At 46.8% G+C, this 25258-nt stretch overlaps 1 protein-coding gene across 3 annotated transcripts in view; it reads right to left on the bottom strand.

Moving 5' to 3' along the window:
• Positions 1–1108: 1108 nt before the first annotated feature.
• ADCY9 (adenylate cyclase 9) overlaps positions 1109–25258 on the bottom strand; it is an 83336-nt gene continuing 59186 nt past the window's right edge. For 2 of the 3 annotated variants that reach the window (XM_038150825.1, XM_038150827.1), the window contains 6 exons: positions 24869–24971; positions 21337–21545; positions 15011–15170; positions 11938–12086; positions 8941–8982; positions 1109–3304 (listed from right to left, as the gene is read on the bottom strand). In XM_038150825.1, coding sequence (XP_038006753.1) covers positions 2044–3304; positions 8941–8982; positions 11938–12086; positions 15011–15170; positions 21337–21545; positions 24869–24971 — 1924 coding nt within the window. In that variant the 3' untranslated portion in view covers positions 1109–2043. The remainder of the gene's footprint in view (positions 3305–8940; positions 8983–11937; positions 12087–15010; positions 15171–21336; positions 21546–24868; positions 24972–25258) is intronic. The other variant, XM_038150826.1, reaches the window with a different exon arrangement.

Here is a 25258-nt window from a genome sequence, read left to right as displayed (position 1 = left end):
GAACAGCCTCCAAACAGGCAACAGCATCTGTGCCGCAGGGATTTGGGGGTGAGGATCCCCTGGTTTGTTGTGTGCTGGCAGATTGAGAGAAGATGAATTCTGAGCAGCTTTCCTATCAAATGGAATACTGACATGGATAAACAGCAGCTTTGCAGGACCCCTGTGCACAGAGTTCTGTTCAACTGAGATCCAGAAATCCCACAGACTCACATCTCAGAAAGGCTTCATGGGCTCCAGGCCCACTGTGGAGTGGAGATGGATCTCCATCGGCTGAAAAGGAACCCCACAATGGATGTATTTATTACTCATACCCCAAAATCACATGGGGGTGACAGGAAGAATCAATATATTCTGACTCGATTTCAGATGGAAAGAGCCCCAGCTTCCATCAGCAGCCAGTGCAGCACTGCCACTCCCCAGCTCCTCCCTGGCTGATCAACTTGTTTTGGGAATAAAAATCCTTTCACTTTATTTGGTGTCAGAGGGAGCTGGCTGAACTAGAACAGTTAAATGGTCAATACGATCCCCAGCAGGGCACCAAACGCCAGAGAGGGAGGTGGTGGAAGCATGCAGAGGGCAGACTGGCCCAGCCTGAGCCCCCAGTCCCAGAGTTCCCTCTGTGCGAGCAGCTCCTGGGCTCCCGCAGGCCTCTGCTCCCGGGGCCCTGCACAGAGCTGTCGGCAGGACTGGGAAATGATTGTGCTTCTCAGCTCACTACGAGGACTCTGTTCCCTAGCCCTGCTTTCAGCAGCAGGAAGGGAGCATTCTAATTCCTCCCTGCTGCAAAAGCACAGCGTGTGTGTGTGTGTGTGTGTGTGTGTAAAAATCCTGAAAAATATTGTGCAGCACCATTGGTTCAGTCCAGAGGGAAGCTGAGATACTCAGCTGTGTTTGGTGGCTTCTGAAGTGTCACCAGCTTGGAACCAAATATTGCCTAAGGTAACATCCTCACAGTGGTTGGTAGTTCAGAGAGGCTCAAACACTGTCTTCTTACTCCCGTTAAACCCATGAACAATTCATCTCTCCCGGTCCCTTCCGCACGCCAAAAATCCCACAAGAAATGAACAAAACCCCAAAAAACCAAACAGGAATAAAATAAATAAATAAATAAAGGCATTCCCAAAACATTTATTTTGCTTCTCTCTTTGTCTCTCTCCAATCAGCTCAGAGACACCGATGTCACCTACCTTCGCCCACCGAGCTGCGCACGGAGCCGGGAGCCCTGAACTGCAGCGCTCCCGAGGTCTCTCCTGCTTCTGGAAAGCTGTCCCCAGAGCTGGCACTGTCCCAACCCTCCTTCCATTCCCACGGATCAGTAACTCATTGGCTATATGGAAAAGAAGTGTATCCAAAGCACACGATGGCACATGGAGGCTGCAGAAGCATCGGGAAAGGAGAACAGAAGGGCAGCAGCTGTTCCTCCTGCCCTAACTAAAGGCTGAGCCACGGCACAACTCCCCTCCAGCCCGACCCAAAGGGTGCCACCCCTCGCCCAGACATTCTTGTGGTGCATTACTGGCACTTTATAGCAGTCTCATATGGTAGATACATGCACATGTCTGTGTGTTACATACAAAAGGTCTGATAACAGTAAAACATTGTTCCGAGAGATATAAAAAACCCAAGGAGTTGCATTAGCCAAAAAAAGTGTTTTGTGAGAAACGACAATAAAAATGATATAACCACAGCTTTTCTTTTCTTTAAAATTAGATAAATACCCAAAGCTATGATTTCACTTGGGGCCTCTGTACCTTGACAGGGAGTCCAATGGAGTATATCTGAAGGCACTTAATATCCTCTACTCAGCTGTAAGATGGTTGCACAAGGGAGCTGGGGAGCTTGGGATGTGGTTTGGGGCATGGAGGAGAGAGATGGATGAAAACAAGCCCTGAAGAGCCATGATCCACACAGCCCCAGGTGCCGAAATGAACACAAACGTACAACCCAGGTGTGGAGAAAGTCTCTCTTGGAAAAGAAAACTGCCAATTGCAAAAGTCTGTGTGTTTCTATGGACAGAGCACTTCATGCAACTCTGACAGTTCATCATACACTCTTAGAGATATTTAGCTTTGTCAGTTCATTGACCTCCTCGGTCCCCGTCTCCTCACAGTCATCCTTTTCCACGGCTTTGCCAAACCTGCACCTCTCCTCTGCCTTCCCCGCGTCTTTCTGGAGCTTCTTGGCGGAAGGAAGGATGTCCTTGGCTTCTGAGTTATCTGTGCCGTGGGCTATCTTTTCAGAATTCTGTACAGAAGGCACCAGGTTGGCAATCTCGTCCGTCGGAGACCGCCCAATGCTGCCATCCACTTGAACCCGAATGTCTGGAGATATGGACAACTGGTGATGCGGCACGATCCCGTTGTCCATGCACTTGGGGTAAAGGTAGGTCTTCATCTGACCCTTCCCCTTCACATTGACCGTCCCCCTGTAGTCAAAGTCATACCCCATCTTGTTGAGGATGCGGTAGCTCTCCTCACTCACCTGGATGCGGCACTCGACGCCGGTGGTGTCCATCCTGCTCGCGATGTTCACGGTGTCCCCCCAAATGTCATACAACAGCTTGGTGGTGCCGATGACCCCGGCCGTGAGGGGGCCGTGGTTGAAGCCGATCCGGAGTTTAAAGTTAAACCACAGCATGTTGTTGTTGAAGTCGTCCACCACCCGCATCATTTCTTTGGCAAATTCAAAAAGGGTCTGCAGGTGCCCGTGGGGATGGCTGCTGTCCTGGCACTGCGAGGTGTTCAGCCCCGACGCCGCCATGTAGGTGGCCCCGATGGTTTTGATCTTCTCGATGCTGCTGTAGTGGGGTTTGCTCAGCAGCTCATCGAAGTCCCCGATGAGCTCGTTCAGGACCCGGTAACACTCCTTGCCACCCTCGTAGTTCTCCTCGTAGAACTCGCTGAAGTTCACGATGCTGGCAAAGATCACGCCGCCGCTGTCGTGGTTTTTGGAATAGCTCTGCGACACCTTCAGCTGCTCGGCCACGTGGTAGGGGATGATGTTCCTCAGCAGCCAGTCAGCCTGATCCCTCATGCTCTGGATCTTGGTGCGGTGCAGGTCGGCCTCCACGTCCCCATGGTAGTGCAGCCGGTAGCTGACCTCGAACTCGCGGTTCAGGAACCAGACCAGCAGCAGCAGCAGGAAGGACACCAGAACCACCTCCGGGCCGATCAGCTCCGCCGGCCGCTTGGCGTCGCTCGGCACCGAGCCGTTGCACGGGCTCCTTCTGGAGCTGCGCAGAGGGGAGAACACACAGGTGCATTTTAACTGAGGCACTGCCATCCCCGCCCCACGGTTAGAAATGCTGGAAAGGGAAGCACAGTTACATCCTAAATTATAAAATATCCATTGAGAACTTCATCTGCTGTTAAGGAAACACCAAAGAATTAATTTAATTCTTAAACTCACCGAGTTTACTTCCTTAAACCCACTAAGTATTTCTTTCTCATCATCTTCAGTGGCACAGCCCAATCTTGTTTTAAGGACTTCACCAAGGCAACAGTTATTATTGTATCTAAATATACAACTAAAACCCCTGTATGTAAATATGTACCCGTGCGTGTGTTTAGGTACACGAGAGCACTGAAGGTCTGTACGTGGGGGTGCCCGTGAGTTTTGTGGAATTTATCTGGTTTTGCACTTTTTATTACCAACAATATTCAGAAGCAGCAGCTTTATACTCCTCTGCCTTTCCCTTGTGTCCTCACCAAGGACTGGGAACCTTTGCCATGTGCCTTTAATGCTACACACAAAGGGTTTGGGAGAAGGTAACCCTGTAAAAGACACATTGTGGAGAACCCCGTGGCAGGGGGCTGGAACTTCATGGGCTTTAAGGTCCTTCTGACCCAGCCCAGTCTGGGTTCTATGAGCTGCATGGAAGTGGGGAGCACGGCTGTGCTGTCATTTTTTCTGTGATAAAAACACTTCAGCTTTTCATGGCGGAGACAGAAAGTTTCTCCAAGTGCCAAGATTACATAAAATAATCAAAAATTCCTGTCTGCCATAGACCGGGAGCAGTATTTCAGATCCTCTCGACAGTTCACTGCCTGCCTGTGCAGATTATGAGGCGCTGATGGAGCATCTGCCAGTGCCAAACCACCCTGAACGAGGAGACATCTGCACTCTCCAATCTCAACTTTCTGCAGAGATGCACAGACACAAACTGAATCGAGCAGGCCCCACCTATGCACTCCCAGAAGCGAAGGCTAAACGCAGACAGCTTGGCACAGTCTTTTCTGCAGGGATCCAACTGCATTTTTGGGATAAAGTTATGCCAAAGCTTGAGATTTGATATGAGCAGACACGCGCTGAAGTTTTTCGAGTTAAGAGATGGTTTGAAAAGGGAAAGCATCACATCAACCTTTCTCCTGGAGAAAGGAACCCATACTCAGCACCTGCCTGCATTTCTCTGGGAAGGCAGGAAGGGATTCAAACTCAGCACAACTGGAGCAACAGCTCAGGAAGAGAAGGCTGAATTTGTTACTGTAACATATGAAAACATTCCTGAGTTAAATTTGTTGCTTCATGTCCATGGGGGACAGGCTTCCACTTTGGATATATTTCAGAACTGAACTTTATTACAGGCACAGTTTTTTTTCCCCCAGTTTCAATCTCAAATATTTGATTGACAGGAAAGTGTGATGAAACAAAACCACAGCACAGCTGTGAGACAGATGAACGTGCCCCATATCCAAAAACATTTCTCTGTGCCATAGTCTTTGTATCTGTTCCCTTTTCTACAGAAATCCTATGGGGAAAAAAGTTTCTGGTGAGTGAAATATTTACAATACAGAGAGTGCAGGCTGAATTTCAGATGTAAGATAGGACAGATTACATTGAAAACTACTTCTTTTGTTTTCTACCATAAATATACTTCTCCCAGAAGTGAATGTGTATTCATTTTATTCCCTCTTCACAAGGGGACCATGAAAGGAGGAGGTGTCCCAACTCAAGGCAGAGCCCCACCATCAGGTTCCTGTAATTGCTGTACCAAGACACTCCTTCCTCCCTGATTCTCAGCAGAACCTCTGGTATGAATCTATTTATTTCCTCCCGTGAGAGACAATCAGAGACAAAGACAAAGATGTGGTTTAGTGGTGGCTTTGGCTGGGTTAAGGGTTGGACTCGATGATCCTTGTTGGTCCCTTTTATTCTATGATTCCCTGGTCTTGGAGGTCTTTTCCAGCCGAAATGATTCCATGATTAACGACTAGAAGGGAACAATTCCTGAAATACAATCCCTGCTAATCCCCCTATTTTGGAGGTGACAAAATGCCCTCGCCTAGCTTGATGGGCTAATAAAACAAAGTGATGTAGGTCAGAGAAAAGATCTTGGAAAATAAGAAGAGGTGGCTGAAAGCGAGGAAGGAATCTGGATAGAGGAGCACAATTCAGGCTCTCCTCTGAAGCTGAGTTCATTATTTCACACATCTTGTGGGCAGAGATCTGAGCAATGACTCTGTTACTGCTCTGGGAGTACGAGTGTGATCCAGATAATCCCCTCTAACATCAGACATTCCTGCCACAGGGATTTATTTAAGCCATTAAAGGCTTTTTATTTACAGTTTGCTGTACAAAACACTCTCCAAGTACTTGAGGTGAGCACCACAAACGTTCTGTGAGGAGCGCGGGAGGCAGGATCTGCCTCCAGGGAAGGAGCTGCTGTCTCCCATTCCCCACTGCCCATCCCTGGAGCTCTCCACGATCTGCTCAGCATGGCCTGACCTCCTTGGCCACGTGGGCTCCAGCCCTGAGATCTGCATGTGCCCTGACCTCCTGCCATTCATGGGGCATGGGGTGGGATCCCTTTTCCAGAGCAGGAAATTTTATCCCACTGTGCATCAGGATGGAAAGCCCTGATCCCAGCCCGAAGGAGACAGCAACTGCATCATCCTCATCTGGAATTCCAGCCTGTGGATGCTGCAGTGATCAGGATACAGGACCCACAGGGCTGTAAATCACCTGGAGCACCTCTCCCAGGCAGCGGCCGTGACCTGGAGTCACCCTTTGGAATGAAAAGAAGAAAAACTCTCCCACACCTCCAACAGAAAGAATCACCCCCCCTACCCAATCTTTCTCAATTCTACTTTTTACGAGGTGCTGCAGCAGAAAACTGATTTTAAAAATCATTCAAATTGAGACTTTGAGCTGACAATGTTTCTTTAACTCAAACTGGTGAAATGCTGCCTGGCACAGCCCCCTCACTATTAACTTGGCACCTCCATCCAGGCTGTGAACATGGAACAAGTGAGACTCCAGAGATAGAATCTCCTTTGGCTTGATCACAAATCATCAAGATAATGGCTTTCCACTTACAGAGCTTTCTGGAAAGCCAGTTTGCTTCTGAGCCAGTAAGCCCTGCTTGGATTTGGGTATCTTGCTATATTGAAAGAGGATGCCTCTGCCTGCTAAATCTGAGAGAAGAATTCAAGGCAGGAAAGGTGTGGAAAAGGGGATCAAAGTGCTGCTGTCCATGAAAAACGTGCAGTGGATGCCTACAAACCCTTCCCTGCACCCGGGTGACTGCAGGCTCCACTCCAGTGGCCAATTGATGCTCCCCCTTAGGCAGCCACACTGGAAAATGGCACATCCCACCCGTTCTGAGCTGAGCAAGGAATGAAAATGGGAAATATTCCTGCTTCAAAGACAAAGTTCATGGTTGTATCCTTTGGGCTGAAGAACTGGGCTGCCTGAAAAACAAGGGAAACGCCACATTTTTATTCACAGACAGTCCAGAGGTGAACTCAGTGCTAAGGCTTCATTACCATTACTACTGCCTCTCTTCCCAGGCAACATTAATATTATCTCTATTCTTGATCAAGGAAAGGGAACAGCCTCATTACAGGCAACACACAACCTTGTCAAGCCCTCTTAGAACATGGGAAAACTTCAGTGCTGAGTGGGGTAAGCAAGGAACCTGATTTATGTAATTCTGGCAGAAAGGTGCAGCAAAAAGTTCTGTCAGGCTAAGAGAGTTTCCCCCTTTATTAGTCCATGACCAGAAAAAAGGGGAAATTCTGTACTCCAGAGATGTGGTATTCAATAACATACAGCGTAAGAGCCCTGAAGAAAGAAGCCAAATTCTGTTTCATGGCAGAAACAGAACAGGATTAACTCCCAGTTCTCTCTTTTAACTTCCAGTGTTTGTTAATGTCCACGTTTGGGCAGGGTCAGCCCAGGGGAGCTGGACTGAAGGGCAGTGCTGAGCAGAATTAGCACATGGGTCTCTTCCTCAGCTAAAGGAGCACACACAACATCCTCATGGAAAGGGAAAAGCGAAGTTTGGAATGTTTAACAGGTGACATATCTTGCTCACTGCCTTACTTGGCCTTTAGATCACAAGGCAAGCCTTGTAAAGGAGGGGAAGCCTCACTCCACAGCTGCTCACCAGAGACACCTCCATCAGCAACTCTCACCTTCCCCTGTCATCAGTCAGAAGTTACACATTTATGGAGGAAAAATATCTGCAGGAAAATAATGCTTGACAGGTGATCTTCTCACAGATTTCTGTCACTGAGGGGAAGATCCAGTTGTCAAAGATTTAAGGCAGGATGAATTATTGATCAGTGATTAGCAGCTGGCCAGGAGCCTGCTGAGCTGCTGGGGAAGAGGTTTGCAATTCTGAGGAGCACAAAAGCTTCACAAACAAAAAATAAGGATCCAAACTAAGGCTGATCCTAAGACACTACTGGAGTGATCAGCACACTAATGTTTACAAAAAAACCCCAAAAACAAAAAACAACAGCAAAAAAAACAAAAAACAAAAAACCAAAACACCTACAAACCCTTCTATTCTTTTGGCTTTAAATTTCCATTCTGGGTTCAATGAACTGGAATTCTGTTACAAAAAAGAACTTCCATTAATCAAAACCAGGAAAAAGGAAAACCCATATAAGAAAAGCCAGAGCCCCCCCAAACCCCAAGAGTGTAGTAAGTGCTGAGTCCTTGGTGAAGAAATACCCAAAGCAGCACTGCTCTCACCCCTCTGCACTAAACCCCACGTGGTTTCTAAACCACCACAGCATTTGTGGAGATGAGAGTTACTAGAAAAGAATTTTGTTTCGACACATCCTCCCAGGACAAGCAACATGCTCCTGAAAACCCCTTTTAGATGCATTACCAAAGTCACACATCCACAGTTCAGTCCAACCCAGCGTGGCCCAAATATTGCCCCCAAATCTGCAATGAGCAAACACAGACTTGTCTAATACCAAAGGCCAGTGAACACACTTCAAATGGTATTGCAAAAACTTGCAATAAACCCACGAGAAACTCAACACTGAAATCACCAGAGTGAATCTTTAACACACTTATTTTAAGGGGTCATTAATTACCCAGGAAGGGATTTTTGTTTGCTTTGAAAGGCTCCAGGCTAAAATTTCCTTTGCTCTCACTTTTATGACTCCCTGCCCTGCCTAGCCAAGATGACAGCCAGGCCCAGACTGCCACATCCCATCCTGGGAAGGCAGCTGGCTGCACATCCAGCTTTTCCACAGGGATGGAAAAGCCTTTTCTACACCAGGGAATTCTCACCTGCCCAGCTGTGAGAGCATCCAACTCACACTGCTTCTGAATGGTGCCAATCAGCCAAGAAAATCAAATACACAGCTCGTGGTGGACAGATAATGCTCTAAAAACTGCTGCTACTGGAAAAACAGATGCTGTTTGAAATAGTTCCTCCATAGTTCTATTTCCTAGAAATCCAATTTAAGGAGAAAATATCATTCCACAACTCTGTGACTGCAGCACCAGCCCTGATGAGTTTTGGTCATACCCAAGTAATCAGTAAAGGAAATTACACGAGGAGCTTAAACACAACTTGCTGAACCAATTTGTTGAATTTCCAAGTGATTACTGTGGATGAAAAGTTTTGCTACACGTAATTCACTGAAAATGCTTCTATCCCTAAATATAAAGATGGTAATTTTATATAAAGCTTACCTAAAGTTCTGTGCCAAGTCTAGATGAGGAGCTTCCACGGAGCTGAAATGAAAAAAGCACTGATTTCAGAGGGAAAGTTACAGCAATAAACAAACCATCCTGCAGCATTCCAGACAGAATTTTCAACTTCCCTATTGCACAGACCAAGAACTGCACTGCAGACCTGATAACTGCACACAAACTTCATCTGAACATGACTTATCTGCCTGGAAGAGGGAACCAGCCAGAGCTGCAAATCCCTGTAAAGGGAAACTGGAACTTTGTAATGCCTGGAACAAGTAATTGTTAAACAATCCCACAATCCCAGCTTACCTGAAAACAGGGAAAAGCAATCCCAGAACTCTGAGACTCCATTATGCCTTTATCTTATGTGAGCACACAGCACAAATATTTTAAAAATAAAACACAGAGAGACAAACCCCAACATCTCCAAACAAAAACCAAAACCAAAAAACCCCCAAACCAAAAACGACGAAACAAACAAACAAACAAACCAAACCACCCAAAACCAAATAAAACCTCCCAAATCCCCAAAACCCTAACAAACCCAGAACCAATTTTTTTAAGATGCCATTACAGGAAAATAAGTAACTCAAGCACTTGTTTACTTGTTTAACAATTTCTCTAGTGCAATCTGGTAGCAAGAGAGTATCAAACTCTCAGGAGCAGTTACAACTGGAAAAGGAAGTAGAAGTGCAGAATGGATTTGTCTGTGGTGCAGACAGGGCTGCAACTGCCACCATGATGAAAAATATTATCAGAATCATGGTAAGAGACAAACAAAAAGATGATTATTAATAAACTGAAGTAATGGGTTTCACTGACTAAATCTGGGTGACTTTTGTTCAGGATCAATTCTATCAATCACCTTCTCAGACCTGCAGCTGAACAGCTCTACTACTTGAAATATTTATTTTTGAGGGATGAAATAACAACACATTCCATGGTTTTTGAACCTTGCCCATTAATGGTCACTGCTGTTCACACCACAAGTGGAAATACACCACCATTAGTAACATTTATTAAGAGAATGGGGTTTCTTAACATCCACAGAGCCCCTTTAGCACTCAGTAAGAGCTGAGGCTGTGACCTGACACAACAGCAAGGTCTCCTCCTCTCACCTTTGGAAGAGCCATTCCCAGTCCCTCAATAGAGATGAAATGCAGGGAAAACCCCCAGGTCTGTGTCTTTCTCTCTGCACAAAGTCTCAACACAGAGCTCGTGCAGGAGTGTATTCCATGACCCCTTTTCCAGGCTCTGCCAGGAGCCCCCAGGCAGCTGCACTGGGGAAGGGAAGCAGCTCCAGGAACTCCTGCTGGGGGGATCAGGGAAGGGCAAGCAGGGAATCAGGAAATGGCATCAAGGGTCTGCTCTCCACTAACTCCCCTGGAAAACCAAACCTGGGGTTGAGTTTGGAGCCAGGGGGGTTGGGCTCTGCTCCCAAGGAACAAGTGACAGCACAAGAGGAAACCGCCTCAAGTTGTGCCAGGGGAGGTTTGGATGGATATCAGGGAAAAAAATGTCATAAGCAAAAGCCCTGGCACAGCTGCCCAGGGCAGTGCTGGAGCCCCACCCCTGGGGGATTGAAAATTCCTGTGGATGTGGCACTTGGGGACATGGGTCAGTGAGGCCTTGGCAGCGCTGGGGAACAGCTGAACTTGGTGGTCTCACAGGGCTTTTCCAAACTCAAGGATTCTGTGATTCCATGACTCTCAGTGAAGCTGTAGCTGGCCACGAAAGCACCAGTGCTACAAAGGGAAAAGCCACAGAGAGAAATCTTTGTGACTGGGAGAGGGCCACTCAGTGCTGGGGGACAGATGGGGGATCACTGGGATCCTGAACCCAATGGGACCAATCCATGAGGAGACAAGGGAGGCTTCAGAGCCAAACACTCCTTTCCTGCACTGCAGCTGGAGAGAACTCCCCTGCCCTCCTTGTCCAAGTCCTCTGCAGACAGACAAGAAAGGGATTTTTCTGTAGTCAGTATGATTTAGAAATCATTTGTCATCTGACCCCAGCTCCGGGATATTTTTTCCCAGGACTTTCTCCCTCCAACCCTCACAGCCACCGCAAATCACAGATGTGAACAGGTGTAAGGGGTGACTTTCATTCTCCCTTTTTTAAAATATAAATTTGATCAAGATTAAAAGAGGCCACTGAAGACACTTAAAGAGGCAATTAAAGCTAAATACTCACTAAAATATCTATCTGCAAACTCTTTTTGGTTTGTTTGGGTTTTTTTTTCTTCATGTTTTTCACCTGGTTATTCAGCAGGTCTCTGAAGGAGAGGAACTGACTGACTGAGGACAAGACCTTGCTAAGTCCATCCCAAGGGAGGGTCTTAAGCCACTGAGAAGTGCAAGTTGATTACAAAATTTTGCCAACAGTAGAAGGCTGGAAGGACCCCCTTGACTCTCTTGGCAAGAAAACAGCAGGAGAATACTGCAAACAAATTCTCCTTGTAGAAAATCATTTATCAGAGGAAAACTGGAAAAATTTAAGGTTATTGCACAGAAACTGCATTATCTTGATTCCTCTGGTTACTGCTCTGCAGAGTCCTCTGAAAAGGCAGGAATCTGAGAATGGAACTGGCTATTAGATCTCATTAAACCTAAGCACCTGCCTTCCACACTGGAAAACGCATTGAGGAAGGAGGTGGAAGAAGAATATGTGGTTCCTAAGGGCAAAAATAAATCCAGAGGGGTGTTGGGGAGCAGCTGGGCTCTCTGGCACCACCAAATACCTGGGAAATTCCTTAATTGAAATAGATTTTCAAACTAGTGGTGAAAGGCAATTCTGCGGGTCTGTAACTGTGTCCTAGAAACACATCAGGAAGCACAGAGTGTCACACAGAAGAGGGCCCCCTGAAAGCCTTCAAAAAATAAATAATGAAGAAATAAAATCATTAAGGTTGAGATGCTGGAGAAAGTCATGGCAGACAGCAAAATCCTGTGCACCAGCCCCTTGTTTCCCTAGGAGAAGCCCAGCTGTGCTCACCTGGAGGGGCACAAGGAGACGTAGAGCAGGATGAGCAGCACTGCTCCCACCACGGTTGCCAGCAGGGATCTCATCCAGGAGCTGAGCTGGCAGAAGTTACAGTACTGCACAATGGTGATGAGAATGGCACAACACATGAACATGGTGTACTGCAACAGAGAGAGAGAGGGGGGTTAACAGCTGCCCAGGGCCCTGCACACAGCCACGCTGGGGAACTCCTCCTGGATGATGGGCACAGCAAGTGATCCCCGGTGAGGATGGAAATCTTCCCTTCCAGCAGCAAGAAAGCCTTTAGCACTGGTGGTTTGTCACTGTTTTCCCTGGATGGAGGGTTTTGTCACACACCCGTTATTTCAGCGATGTCCAGAGCCTCCAGCTTACCTTGGTCAAAAGCTCGGTGCCTCTTCTCACTCACAAAAAGGGAAAAAAAGAAGGTGAAAATTCATGGTAGCCTCCTCTCCACTGCTGGGGTTAGATCCTGCCTGCTTTAAACTGAGTATCGAAATTCCATTGCATTGGAAAAGCAGAGTGCAACTTCACCCACCTGCCTGCTTTTAGAAACATCCTCAGAGAAGGTTCCCACACTGCCCTGCAACAGCTGTGTCCAGGCAAGGAGGATCTGCCTCAGTGACAAAAGGCAGCTTCAGTCCCTGCCAACTCACACTCGGTAACACGACCACTTGTGGCAATTTGAAAGGACAAGCTCACATTTTCTGTTCCAAATGCCTCATCTCAAAACCCCTTTACCTCTCCACAAATTCCCTGGATAAAGGAAAGGAAGTGCAGGACAGATGCATTGCCCAGAGCACCTTCATTTCCCCAGGCACAACCTTACAGTGACAAAACTCTCAAGTGTGCCAACGATGTGCCAATTTTGGTTTCCCAAGAATATCCATGACCATCCAAGCTAAACTAGAGACTCCATACTTGGATGAAGGAGTTCTGGTCTAGCTTTATGCTGTGTTTTACAGCATGAAATGATCATTCTCTCCCTTTCTGTCTCCCTTTAGGTGTCCCGTGCAGCTGAAGTGCAGACTCTGCAGCCTGGCAGTCCTGTGGCATAACAAACAAGCATGTGACTGAGAGCAGACACAGTGTATGGGAAAAATCCTTACATAAATCACCATTTTTAAACCACAAACAACAACTGTTGTTTTTTTAAATGACTTAAAAATGGATAAGAGGAATTTCAGAAGTGTCCATAAAAAACCCATAACTTAAACTTACTTTTTTCCCCCCATTTCAGGTTTCCTAAAGTGGCAGAGCACTGGTTCTCACTCCAAGTGATGCCCCAGCATGAAGCCAGCCTATAGAGGGTCAGGATGTGCTGGAATTTACTATGGATGCATGGCTTTGGAAAGTTTTTTTTTTTTTTTCATGGCTGTTTTTGTTAATTTTCATTTTGTAATTATTTTATATCCAGGGAGGTTATAAAATGCTATGAATAAAAAAAAAACTTTGCAAAACCATGTCATAGTAAAGGAGGACACTTACCTGACCCTCTATAGATTGACTCCATTTCCTAGAGCTCCATGAGTGTGGAAACACTGAGCACAAGCTGGTTGGGACATCTCTTGGAGAGTGAGCCAACAGCCCCACGACTCTGGAGCACCTGCAAGAGGAAAGAAAGCAAAGTTCATTCTCAGTTTGGTGATGAAAATCCCCATTTTACTGCTGCTGCCTGAAATGTTTTGACTCAACCTGACCGGCTGTATTGAGAACAGACTCATAAAGTGGTTCTCCTGATATTATCTGAAACATCTGGAGAGATGATCAAGGATGGTGATGAATGGGATGGTATCAAAATCAATGGACAGATTTGAGAGATTTGAAGGTTTTCAGCTCCCTTCCCTTGAGGAAAACATTCCTATTGTTAGTTTACTGAGAATCATGCAGGGGACAGACCATCGTTAGACTGAATGAACAAACAAATCAATTTACAGTTCAAATATTCTTCCCTAAAGCTCCAAAAGGTAGAAGCTGCAGAATGATCTTAAGCACGGGATGGAACAGAATGTCAACCACACCCTGCTGTGACCGTGACAACCACGGGATGTGTGTTTAAATCAGCAAGGACAAAAAAATGTGTGGTCACATGTTCCCATGGAACAAACAGCCCCAGTACCCAGGAATAAGCTGTGATAGGAAGAGTGAAGAGGATCTGGTCATTACCTACACCCAGGGCCCTGAAATAGCAAGAGCTTTGTGAAACAGAATTCCCTGAAGATCCTGGAAAGGAAGGATTGCACACTGTGCTGCCTAAGAGAAACCTGCAGAGAAACAATCTTTCATCTCCAGCTTGAGGCCATTTTGTTCACAGTTTTTAAGCCTTGATTTTATGCTACAGTTGGCTTTTAAATTAAACTGTTCTGCCCCCTCCTCACTGCTGCCCATGGCAGGAAGTTGGAACAAGAGATGCCTTCTAACCCAAACCATTCTGTGATTCTATGAATGTTTAACCCCTTGTTCTCCACTTCTGAGTGCTTTTAATAACAGAGACACCAAATTCCCTATAGATCTCTGTGTCTTGGTTAAACATGCCAATGTCTTTCCATTCCTTTTCAGAAGGCAGTTATTGCATTCCTTTAACCATTCCCACAGCCCCTGCAATGGCCATTTCTAGGTTCCAAGTGCTCTCTCCTTTGAGTTCCTTCATCTCACTCTGCAAAGCCAGAACACCCCCCACTAATCCTGTTCCCACTGTTGAGGTTCACTGATACAGCTTCCCTGACTCCAAACTCCAAATCCAGCCCAGGACAATAATCCTGAGATAAACCACTTGCATTATCTCAAAAAAAAAAAAAATTCTGGCTGCAGAAGTGCTTGGTCTAAGAAGAAAAAGGTATGCAAGCAGCAGGAATTTCTAGGTATCCTCATCCCTTTTGTCAGACAGTTTTCACCACGGCTGTGTTTACATAACAGAGTAGGAATTCCATCATCCACAAAGCCCCATCCCTCCAAGGCATCTCTATCAAACAGATGTAAAGCAGGAGGGAGGTGGAGGAAGGCAGGCAAGCAACAAGCTTTGGTAGCTGCAAACAGTCACTTCAGGGAATGGAGTTCAACAACTTACATGTATATTTGTTTCAAAATCAGAGGTGAAGTGTGAAAAAACTGCAAGAGCTGGGAGAGAAACCAGGATTGCACCGAAGAAGTGTCGAGGCAGCCAGCCAGATATCACCTCCAGGAGACGCTTGGTGCAAGTCATCACCTCCTCCAGGAAGAAAGCCATCCTGGAACACAGCAAAGCAGGGATCCAGGCATTAATGGCAGCACATCTCCCTGTACCCCTCGTTTACCTGTAATAACACACCTTCAAATCCATCACTTAGGCTCTCAAGGTGAGCAAGCAAGGTGGCACAGCACCTGCTGGTGACTCCAGGGAATAATCCAGCCTGGCTGCCAGATGCCCGAGTGTTTGCTCCGGTGAGGAGGGGCAGCAAAGGCAGGGAGAGCCTCGGCATGGTGGCTTTCAGGAAGCAAACTGAAAGCCAAACTTCACTTCCTTGGAAGCTTTAGCAGAGGGAAGACTCCTCTCCGTTCATAAATAAAGCAGGCAGGGAGAGGCGAAACTTTTACAAGTTAAAGCTACTGAAAATAACAGCAGGAACGTCTGAGGAGCAGGGCAGCTCCAGCACCCATCACACTGCAACCCAAACCAGTTCTCCCAGTTGCAAGCAGGCAGTCTGCAGGCAGGCTCCGTTCCCTGTCATTAGGGAAGGGGAAGGGGAGCGTGGGCTGCGAGCTGGCAGGAGCCGAGCCGGGGGAGCCGAGCCGGGGGAGCGCAGCCCGGCCAGGCCAGCTGGCACCGCCCGGCTGGCACCGCCCGGCTGGCACCGCCCGGCTGGGTCCCGGCAGCCCCGCGGGAAGGAGCCGCTCTCGCCTGGAGCTGCCGAGAAAACCACGGCCCCAACCTGCGAAGAGCTGAAGGAGCCAACTGGAAGAGCTCTGGAGAGCAGCTTACCGGAGATGCTTCTCAAATGAGAGCAGCTCTAATTGCTAAAATGAATAAAGGAAGGGAAAAGGATGCTCAATGCTCAAGGGCATTGCATAGAAAACTAGTATTTATCCACAGAAATAAATCTTTGGGATAACTTCCTTCTCAAAGCTCAACATTAGTCACTTGAGAAAAACTGCAACTGCTGTTCAAGTGCCTAATTATTTTTAAGAAGCTGTAAAAAGGTGGTGGAGCACAGTTAGCTGCATCCAGAGCCATTAACGGCACGTGTGGAGTTATCAGACTCAGGCTGAGCAGGTGATTCTGGACCACAGAGCTCAAAGAATAGAGAATCACACCTTTTGTTTGGACAGAGATGCTCACAGATTAAAAAAAACCCTGAAACCCATCCACTAAATATGAAATTCCCAGTCTCCAAAGTCACATAAATTACCCCACATCACCCATAGCTCTAAAAAGAGAAAATATATCCACTGATTTTTAACCCTGTTGTCTGAAATACAAGGTTTTATATGGGATAAAAGCCTGACACAAACCAAGCTGAATTTAAATTTCTTTATGCCAGTTTGACACTCATTCCACACCTTTAAATACAAATTGTTTGTGAATGAGATTTTAATTCTCCGGTCTGGAATTCTGTGACTTGCAACCACAAGTACTTCGTGAAGCATAAAGAACTCTTCTCTAATTGCATGTGTTAAAATCTGTAAATTATATTTAAATTCATGGAAAAAGAGGAATCTGGGAGGATGGAATACACTGTAATTCATCGGGAGCCCACGAGAGGGTGCTCACAGATTTGCCAGCTCCCAGTTTAATGGACTTCCACTCACACCAAAAATTCTAACTGTATTCCATGGGAAAACAGAATTTCCAGCAAAGCACTGAAATTTCAAAACTGGATATAAAAGATTTAAAAAGGCTCTCTAGAGTACGAACTGGGGTTCCTCAAGGGTTACCGACTGTCAGAACTGTCCCTGTGCCCAGGGGCAGCCCCGCTGTCCAGCACCGAGTACCTCTGGAATCAGCACCCAACTTCCCAGCTGTGAAAAGAAAGCCCCATTCTCCCGGAGCCCACGGGCCGGGATTGGCATCGCCAGGAAGGGGAAGGGGAAGGGATGCCAGGCCCAGGGCTCCCTGGGCACGCCGCTCCCTGCAGAGGCAGCCTGGTGCCACCCGTGCCCACGCTGCCACGGCGGCTGGCACAGACCCGGCCCTGTGGCACACGCCCAGCTCACGTCTCTCACCCCAACCCACACACCAGGGACTCCATGGTTTGCATTTCCCTTCCTGCCAAGCCTCCGTGCCAGGACAAACTCCTGTGGGGACTAGAGCAACAAATCCAGGGGTGAAGCGAGGGGTTAATCCTGCCATGAGGACGCTGCTTTTTAGGCAGCTGGTGTCCCACCAAGGCAGGTGCCAATTCCAGGGCAACGCCACCTTTCTCCTGCTAATCTTTACCTTCTTGCACCGATTTCTGCGGGATGGATTTAGCGTGGGGCTCTGCGCTCCGGAATTACACGATGGAATTCTCCTCCTTAGCAGTGAATCCAGCCCAATGCTCCCAGCACAGGAAGTCAGGGGTGCATTAAATCCAGACAGCAGTGAGAGCTGCAGACAGATTTAATGGCTACAGGGCAGTATCAGTAAATAACGCAGTGTCAGTGGGCAGCTCAACAGGGCTTAAATGCTAAAGCATCTGAGCTGTTTACACAAGCTGGAGTTCAAATTAGGAACTTTGACATAAATGATTAATGGCTAATGGAGACTGTTACCATCATTTTTGTATTTACTGGCAGTTTAAAATCAATTCCCAGAGTTCAAATCAAAAGCTTTTGGCATAGCAGCAATTTGGTGGGATATTAAATACCAGATGTTAGAAATAAATAAAGGCAAACAGACTACATTGTTTTCCTCAGCATCAATACTCTGTATCAGTCGTGTTAACAGATCTGGTTCATTAGGCTCCAGGGGCAGAAAGCAATTTCTGCTCCTGGTCATGAGGAATTTAGGAAGATCCAGTGCTGGCCCCTGGTGTTGGCTGAGGAGAGACAGGGGGTGGCACCTCAGCAAGGCCGGAAGGCAAAGCACCAGGAAAAGGGCAGTTCTTTGGTTAGATAACAGCACCGTTTCCCTTCTACTGTTGGATTGCAGTTGCTTTCTTCATCCAGAGGATTCTTTCTGGCTGTCTAGAAAGGTCCTTTTAAATTCATGAATCAACTGAAAGTGCTCCCACCTCTCACTCTCTTGAACAGGGCTGAACACCCACTCTTCTGCCCGCAACCCTACACCCACAAGCCTTCCCTGAAGCACGCTATCAAAAGCAACGCATCTTTTGTGAATAAACTTATTTATAAGCAGTTTTACTCGAGCACAACGTACCAAAATTATCTGGTGAACAAAACTTCTATATTTAAACTAAATATTGGGCAGCTGTTGGGCAGAATCTCCACCCCCTGTTCCTGCAGAGCCACTCCTCAGACTCCCAAGTGGAATCTCACACCTCGCTGTACAGTCAATGACAACGGGTTTTTTTTAAATACCAGAACTTTAGGATCTCTTACACTTCAGCTCAGCTCCTCAAAGTAGCTACATTTCAAGTGGGCAGAAGGACATTCTTCAGAGAACATTTACAGAGGAGATGACATCTTCCATGTGCTCACAAATGAAGCACCAATTTTTTCGTGCAGCTTGATACAATTAATTTTCGAGTGGCTCTTGTGCTAACAGTGGGATGCTCATCTATAGGTACTCCAATAATTTATTATCAGACACTTCAGAGGAATCAAAACATCCCTCTCCCTCGTAGGCTTTGCTCCATGAGGACTTCTGCTGCTGCAGAACTCAAGTTTTAAGGTGTCTATCTCTGCCCAGGCTGTGACAGTGCTGTGCTCTCCTCTTCCCTCCCACAGCGGGGCTGAGCCAGGGGAGCCCTCGCTAGGCTGAGCCCTGGATTTAATTACAACTGAGCTGATTTAAAGGCAGGGTGTTTAGCATCATGATAATGAAAATACAATGTGAAACTTAGGCAAGAATTTTCTGGTCTTAAAATAATCCCTTTTCCTGAAATTCTGGGATTGTGCCCAGCATTGTAGTCCAGTCTCCTCCCCAAAGGTATCTCGGTGGTATTCTGTGATTGTCATTTGGGATGACATTTCTGCACAGGAAGTTCTGCACTGTTTCTGTGCATAATGAGTGGTCAGAAGGAGCAGTCCTCACTTGGAAGAGGATTTGAAGAGGAAAAAGATGATTTTCACCACCCTGCCCTCAGGAACTGCACAGAGCGTGTGCCTCAGGAGACCGGGGTGGCCCAGAAGTGTATTTTAGGTATTCACTATAAAGCAAAGACACAATAAAAAATCAAAACATCCCTGCTGGTTTGAAGGAGAGGACAGGGAAAGGCAGTGGTCACTTGCCCCATCCAGCCATTCCTGGTTCCCAAGGTAGCCAGGACAATTGGAAGGGTCTGGAGGTCAGGCTGACAGCACAGAGCTGCAGTGAAGCCAAACCCCTGCACAGCCACTCACACAAAACCACTTTGCCAACTCTTGATTGTACAGACCGAAAACAACAATTTTCCTTCTCCTTAAGGAACCCATAAAGCACCAATTACAGAGCAGGACTGCAATAAAACCTTATGTATCTACCTATAAATATTTCTAAGATTATAGCAATAATTTTTGTAAATGTACAAAATAAGGCAAAAGCAATGTTCCGTGGGGAAAACAACAAATTGAAAAATACTAAAATGAAGTAAGAATTCACCTGTAAAGCGAGTGAACACAAATTTTCTCCAAATACACCTGGACAGCAGAAAACAGCACTTCTGGAAGGTAGTGGCTGAGCTGTTCCCAGCTGAACAAGTTCATGGCCACCAAACCCAGATCACCTGAAAGAGCTGCCTGAAAACTGCCTGAAATTGAACTTCTGCCCCACCCGAACCAGAGTACAGAAACTTCTGCAAAGGGGAAAATGCATTTCTGATGCAAGAGAGAGGACACACCAATAATTAACACAGTTTAGAATGACAACTCCACCAGTTCAACCATCTCCCAGTACAGCTTTTAACTCTCTGCATTTCCAGACTTTCTAAAAACTATTCAAATTGCAACAACCAAACACACCTGCTAAGAAATGCTATCTTTAAAAGCATTTCACAGATGGCTTCTCTCTACTCCACATGCCAGCTTTGATGTAAATCCACTTGCACACATTTATATGCCCAGTGAGGTACAAATTCCTTCAGTGACTAAAGCATTAATTCAGTATTTTTTCAACTCGACCCTGCAAAGCCCAAATGAGCGTGCAAGCTGCAATCTTTTGTTTCTTTTGAAACAACAGCAGAAATTGCTTCCAGCTCATGAGTACAAAAACATTTTAACTGACACATTCCTGACAGATCTGCAGAACTCCAGGAGAGGACACCCATTTGCACACACCACCCTTATCCTGCTGTTGTGTCAGGGAAGTGCAGGGAACACCAGGATGAGGAGGGCAGAGTGAACTGGCTCCCACAGGTCCAGACAATCAGCTCACTAACAGCTCGATCACCTGGGTTAATGAAAGGTTACACCCAGGAGATCAAAGTGCCTCGAGTGTGTGAATAATAACCCTGGCGAGGGAGGAGTCACCACAGCCGTGTCCTGAAGCCCAGAACAGCCCAGCACTGGGGGTGACGGGGCACAAATGGGGAACCAGGGGCTGCTGTTAAAACCTGGCACCTGCAGCCAAGACTGCTGAGGGCACAGGAGAGGCTGAGGGGCAGGACAAGGGCTCAGGTGTGGGGTTGGCACCTCTGAGCACAGCCCTGCCAAGTGCCACCCCTCTGCAGACACAGAACAGTGCCCCTTCCCTTCTGGGGAAACACTGGACTCCTCGTATATGTCAGACACAGAAAACATGAACTATCTCCATGTTAACCCATGAAACTTTAAAGAAAATTCTGGGCAGACAAAATGTGCCTTTAGCAATTTCTCTTCTTTCCTTCTTTGAGGGCAGCATTGCTCTTTACAGCTCTGACACATGGTGTCAGTTTTAACCCCAGAACTCTCTACTTTTATCTTGGAATTTAACAGAGCAGTTTTTTGGGTGGGTTTGTTTGCAGAAAAGATCAAAGTTCTCTGTTTGAATTCTGACAGTCCCGTGAGGAGAGAAGACATGCAGTGGCACGTGGCATCCCAAGGGACAGTTAGAGGGACAGGGATGGGTGCAGATTCCATTTCCCTGGGTGACCTCTATCAGAGCCGCAATTCTGCTGCAATTCCTGTAGCCAGAGCTCTCCCTGCACAGGATGTGCCGCGAGCCTTGGGCACTGACTCTGCTCTTCGAGCCTTACAGCCCATCCGAGCCAGCTCCGGGGATGCTGTCAAACAAAATGTTCCTGAGCCAGGCACCACTGCAGCTCTCCCTGCTCTCTGCAGCCTTTGTCACACCTTCTTTACCTGATGGAGATGACGAGGGACAGCACTTCCAGCAGGATGGCGATGACGAACACCGCGACGGCCGCGGGCGGCGGCGGGGACGCGACCATGCCGTGCTTCAGGAAACACGTGATGGAGAGGATGAGGAAGACTGTGGTGGACAGGAACACGTCCAGGAGCGAGCTGAAGGTTGCACTGGCAAATGTCTTCACTGGAGCATTCCTTATAACCTGTGTGGAGCACAGGGATTGAGGGAAGGGATGGAAAGGAATAAATGATATTTTGTCAAATTCAACTGGATGATGAACAGCAGCTCCTAACAAATAAAGGAATGAGGAAATTTTGGCCACTTCATTAATCCAGTGTAAGCACTGGTTGGAAACAAGAAGCAGAAGAGGTGGTTTGATGGTGTCACCTTCTGAGCAGACCATGTTGAGAAGAAGTATTGGTGGCACAGCCTCCAGGCCTGGGGTGATTTTTTACACACTATTATGATACAGAAATAAAACAACGTGAAAATTCACTATTCTGTGCGAAGAAATATAAATATAATAAGTAGAAGACAAATTATGGGATATTTTCTTCCATTATTTTAAAATAATAACGGATTTTACAATAACCTTTTTAGCACTGAAGGTTAAGAAAACCCTCCTAACACCACTGCACAGACGCAACTCCTGTGGCAGAATTCACAACTCCCCTTCAGACCAGATTAAAAGCTGTGTAACCCAAATTGACCAGAGCCCAGGACATCCAGTTCTGCTCTTCCATAACCCCTCACCACACATTCCCATCCCATCCTGGTCTGGCCCAGTGCTTGTGCAACTGTGCTTTGTGCTACCGTGGCCAGCCCTGCTGAAAACCAGACCATGAGCTCCACATGCTGGCTTGTGAAGGTGAGCCCAGTCCTAGGAGCATTTTTATCTGCCCAAGTCTAGAAAGCAAGCTCCAAAGAAAACCAGAAATTATTTTATCGATGTTACCATGCAGGCACCCAGCTGGAGCACTCTGGTTTAATTTGGAAGTTTCTTTTGCTCCTCAGAGTATTTCCCATGCTCTGCAATACTGGGAAACAAACTCGTTCCTCATTTGTACCTCTCTGCAACCTTACAAATCCAGCCAGCATCACTTCAGTGCCAAAATGACCTTTTAACATGAAGGGGAGGCAGAATCCTGTTCATGCACAGGTGAAGTCCCATCAATTGAATTAAGGGAAGCAGCACTGTGTCCCCAGGTGACAGAGTTAAAGATGCTCTAACAGTGCTAAGTAGTGCCTTCATTTCCAAATGAGAACAGATTAAGGCTCTTGGGAAGCAGAGCTGATTCCAGAGAGGGAGCACAAGCTCAGCCTGCAGCTGGCACTGTAGAATCAGAGGTGAATTCAGGGGTGCTGGAAGTCACTTTTAGTAGCACTGACTGTCAGGCCATTAGAGAACCTGGACTGTTGTGAAATCTTTTCACTCTCCAAAAGAAGATTTCATTGTTGTTTTGAACCAGAACTAACATTAGAGCTTTAACAGGTTTTTGCCCCAGTGCTGCAGAGTTACTATTAGAGAGTGAAAACTCCCACTTTCAAGAAGATTTATGTAATAATTTTCAAATTAATAGCTTGCCACTAACAAAATGCACTGGCCACATTCCAGCTCTTTCTAAGAATTTCCTACACAGCTACATGAATAGGTCCATCTGTATATGCTTTACTATCTCTGCTCTGCTTCTATTTCCAATCCTTCCACTGGAAACTACTTGATTTACTATTTTCTTTACAGTTTGAAAATTTTGCAGGCTGCATCTCACAGGAAGTTTCTCCCTGTTGTTGCCACAGGAACTTTATGCAGAGAGATAGCACTAAATTACAGTGCTGCAGGATGAGCATGGAGCTCCTGACCAAAGTGAAGAGACTGAACTGCAACACAACTGGGCTTCCCTTTGGTAAAATACAATAAATTAAGTGAGGTGTCACCTGGAAGTATTGGAAAACAAGCAAATATGGCTAAGGAGAATGTGACAACACTGCCCAGAACTGAAAGCAACAAACAGCAGAAACAGAAATCCTGCTGCCCTCAGATGCAGGACACACTGGGAAGAAAAGAAACCCACAGCTAATTTATCCTGATGCAGTTCTGCAGATGGATCACCCAAATCAGCAGCTCGGTGCTGCTGGAAGGGAAGGGCCCACTCCCCTTCCTGCTGCCGGACGCTTATCTCGTGCTGCCTCTGGCACTTGCCAACCCCTCCAGAGCTGCTGCTGCTTCCACACAGCACAAAACAGCCCCAGATGGAAAGAGAAAGAGCCCCAAACAGAAGAACGAACCATGAATATTTCATGCTAGGCCAGTAAATGAACTGCTCACAGCGGGGAAGGCTGAGAAGCACCAGAGACATTAGAAGGAGCAGGGAGGAGGAGGAGCAAGGAGGGCAGAGAATTGCCTTTTCTTGGCAGCAATTTTTCAGCAAATGGTCAAATGCAGTCTCAGTTCTGACACCTAATGTCACTCTAGGTAAATTTAAACTATCTTGCTAGTTCCTATCAGTCAGGCAGGAAAATCCAGTGCTGCGGAAAGCCTGTGATATTATGAGTCCCCAAGGGAACTAAGGAGTTTTTAGACTCGGTGCAGAATGCTGAAGAAAACACCAAGTTCCTTACAATTTACTGCTCCTTACAATTCCAGTGTTTTGAGCTGCACACTTATGGAATTAGGACATTTGAATTCAGCCCAGGTTTGGATTCCACAGGGATAACAATGAAACTGTGACTAAACAAGAATCAAATTCCAAGTTACCGTTCACAAAGTGAGAATATTTCATGAGAAGACAAGCAGCAATTGGTCCTTTACCATCTCAGCATGGTTCTCTGGCCACCCTAAAGACTTGGAACATTAACCTGAACATGGAGAAAATCAGTGTACCTCAGATTTCCAGCCCAAACACTGGACTAGACTCAGGGCATGGCAAAAGATGCTCCAAGGGCTGGAACTCCTCTGCTCTGATGTCAGGCTTGGAATGCTGGGGGTGTTCAGCCTGGAGAAGAGAAGGCTCCAGGGACACCTCAGAGCCCCTGCCAGGGCCTAAAGGGGCTCCAGGAGAGCTGCAGAGGGACTTTGGATGATGGCCTGAGGTAACAGGACAAGGGAGAATGGCTTCCCACTGCCAGAGGGCAGGGTTAGATGGGCTGTTGGGATGGAGTTGTTCCCTGGCAGGGTGGGCAGGCCCTGGCACAGGGTGCCCAGAGCAGCTGTGGCTGCCCCTGGACCCCTGGAAGTGTCCAAGGCCAGGCTGGACAGGGCTTGGAGCACTCTGGGATAGTGGAAGGTGTCCTTGCCCATGGCACAGGGGGTTGGAATGGGATGGACTTTATGGTCCTTTCCAAACCAAACCATTCCATAGTTCTATAATAAACTGAAAGGAGACTCTTTTCGGAGGCAGCAATATCAAGCAGCAAATCACATTTGACATTTCATGACCCTTGTCATGAAACAACGGCAACAAAATGTGTTAAAAACCCTGAAGACAGACAGATTACAGACAGAAACCAATGCCAGTAGAAACACACCTCCTCCTGGTAGCTCGTCCTGTAGGCCATCTCCAGATCCTGATCCAAGAAGTTGAGGCTCAGCTTGTTAATAGGTGGTTTAAAGAAGTAATCTTTCATGAGGCTGGAGAGAGAAGACAAAATCAACATCAGTTTGTTCAGCTGTACCTCCTTCAGGCCCCCCAGACTGTGGCTGCTGTTTCTAGGGATGCTGGCACTTGGCTTTGAAATTCCTGTGGTTTTTCTTCTTTCTTGATCACCAAAGTATCCTCTTACCCACATCACTTGCTCAGTGAAAGGAAATATTCCACAAAAAAAGCAAACTTTTATACTTCCAGGAAGAGTCTAACAAGTCCTTCCAGAAAATTAACAGATCTGACTGATGAGTACAGATAATTGTAACATAAGCCA

This window comes from Motacilla alba, chromosome 14 (assembly GCF_015832195.1).
Source record: "Motacilla alba alba isolate MOTALB_02 chromosome 14, Motacilla_alba_V1.0_pri, whole genome shotgun sequence".
NCBI classification, from domain to species: Eukaryota; Metazoa; Chordata; class Aves; order Passeriformes; family Motacillidae; genus Motacilla; species Motacilla alba.
The sequence above is the reverse complement of the archived record's forward strand: the minus strand, read 5'-3'. Positions and strand labels throughout refer to the sequence as shown.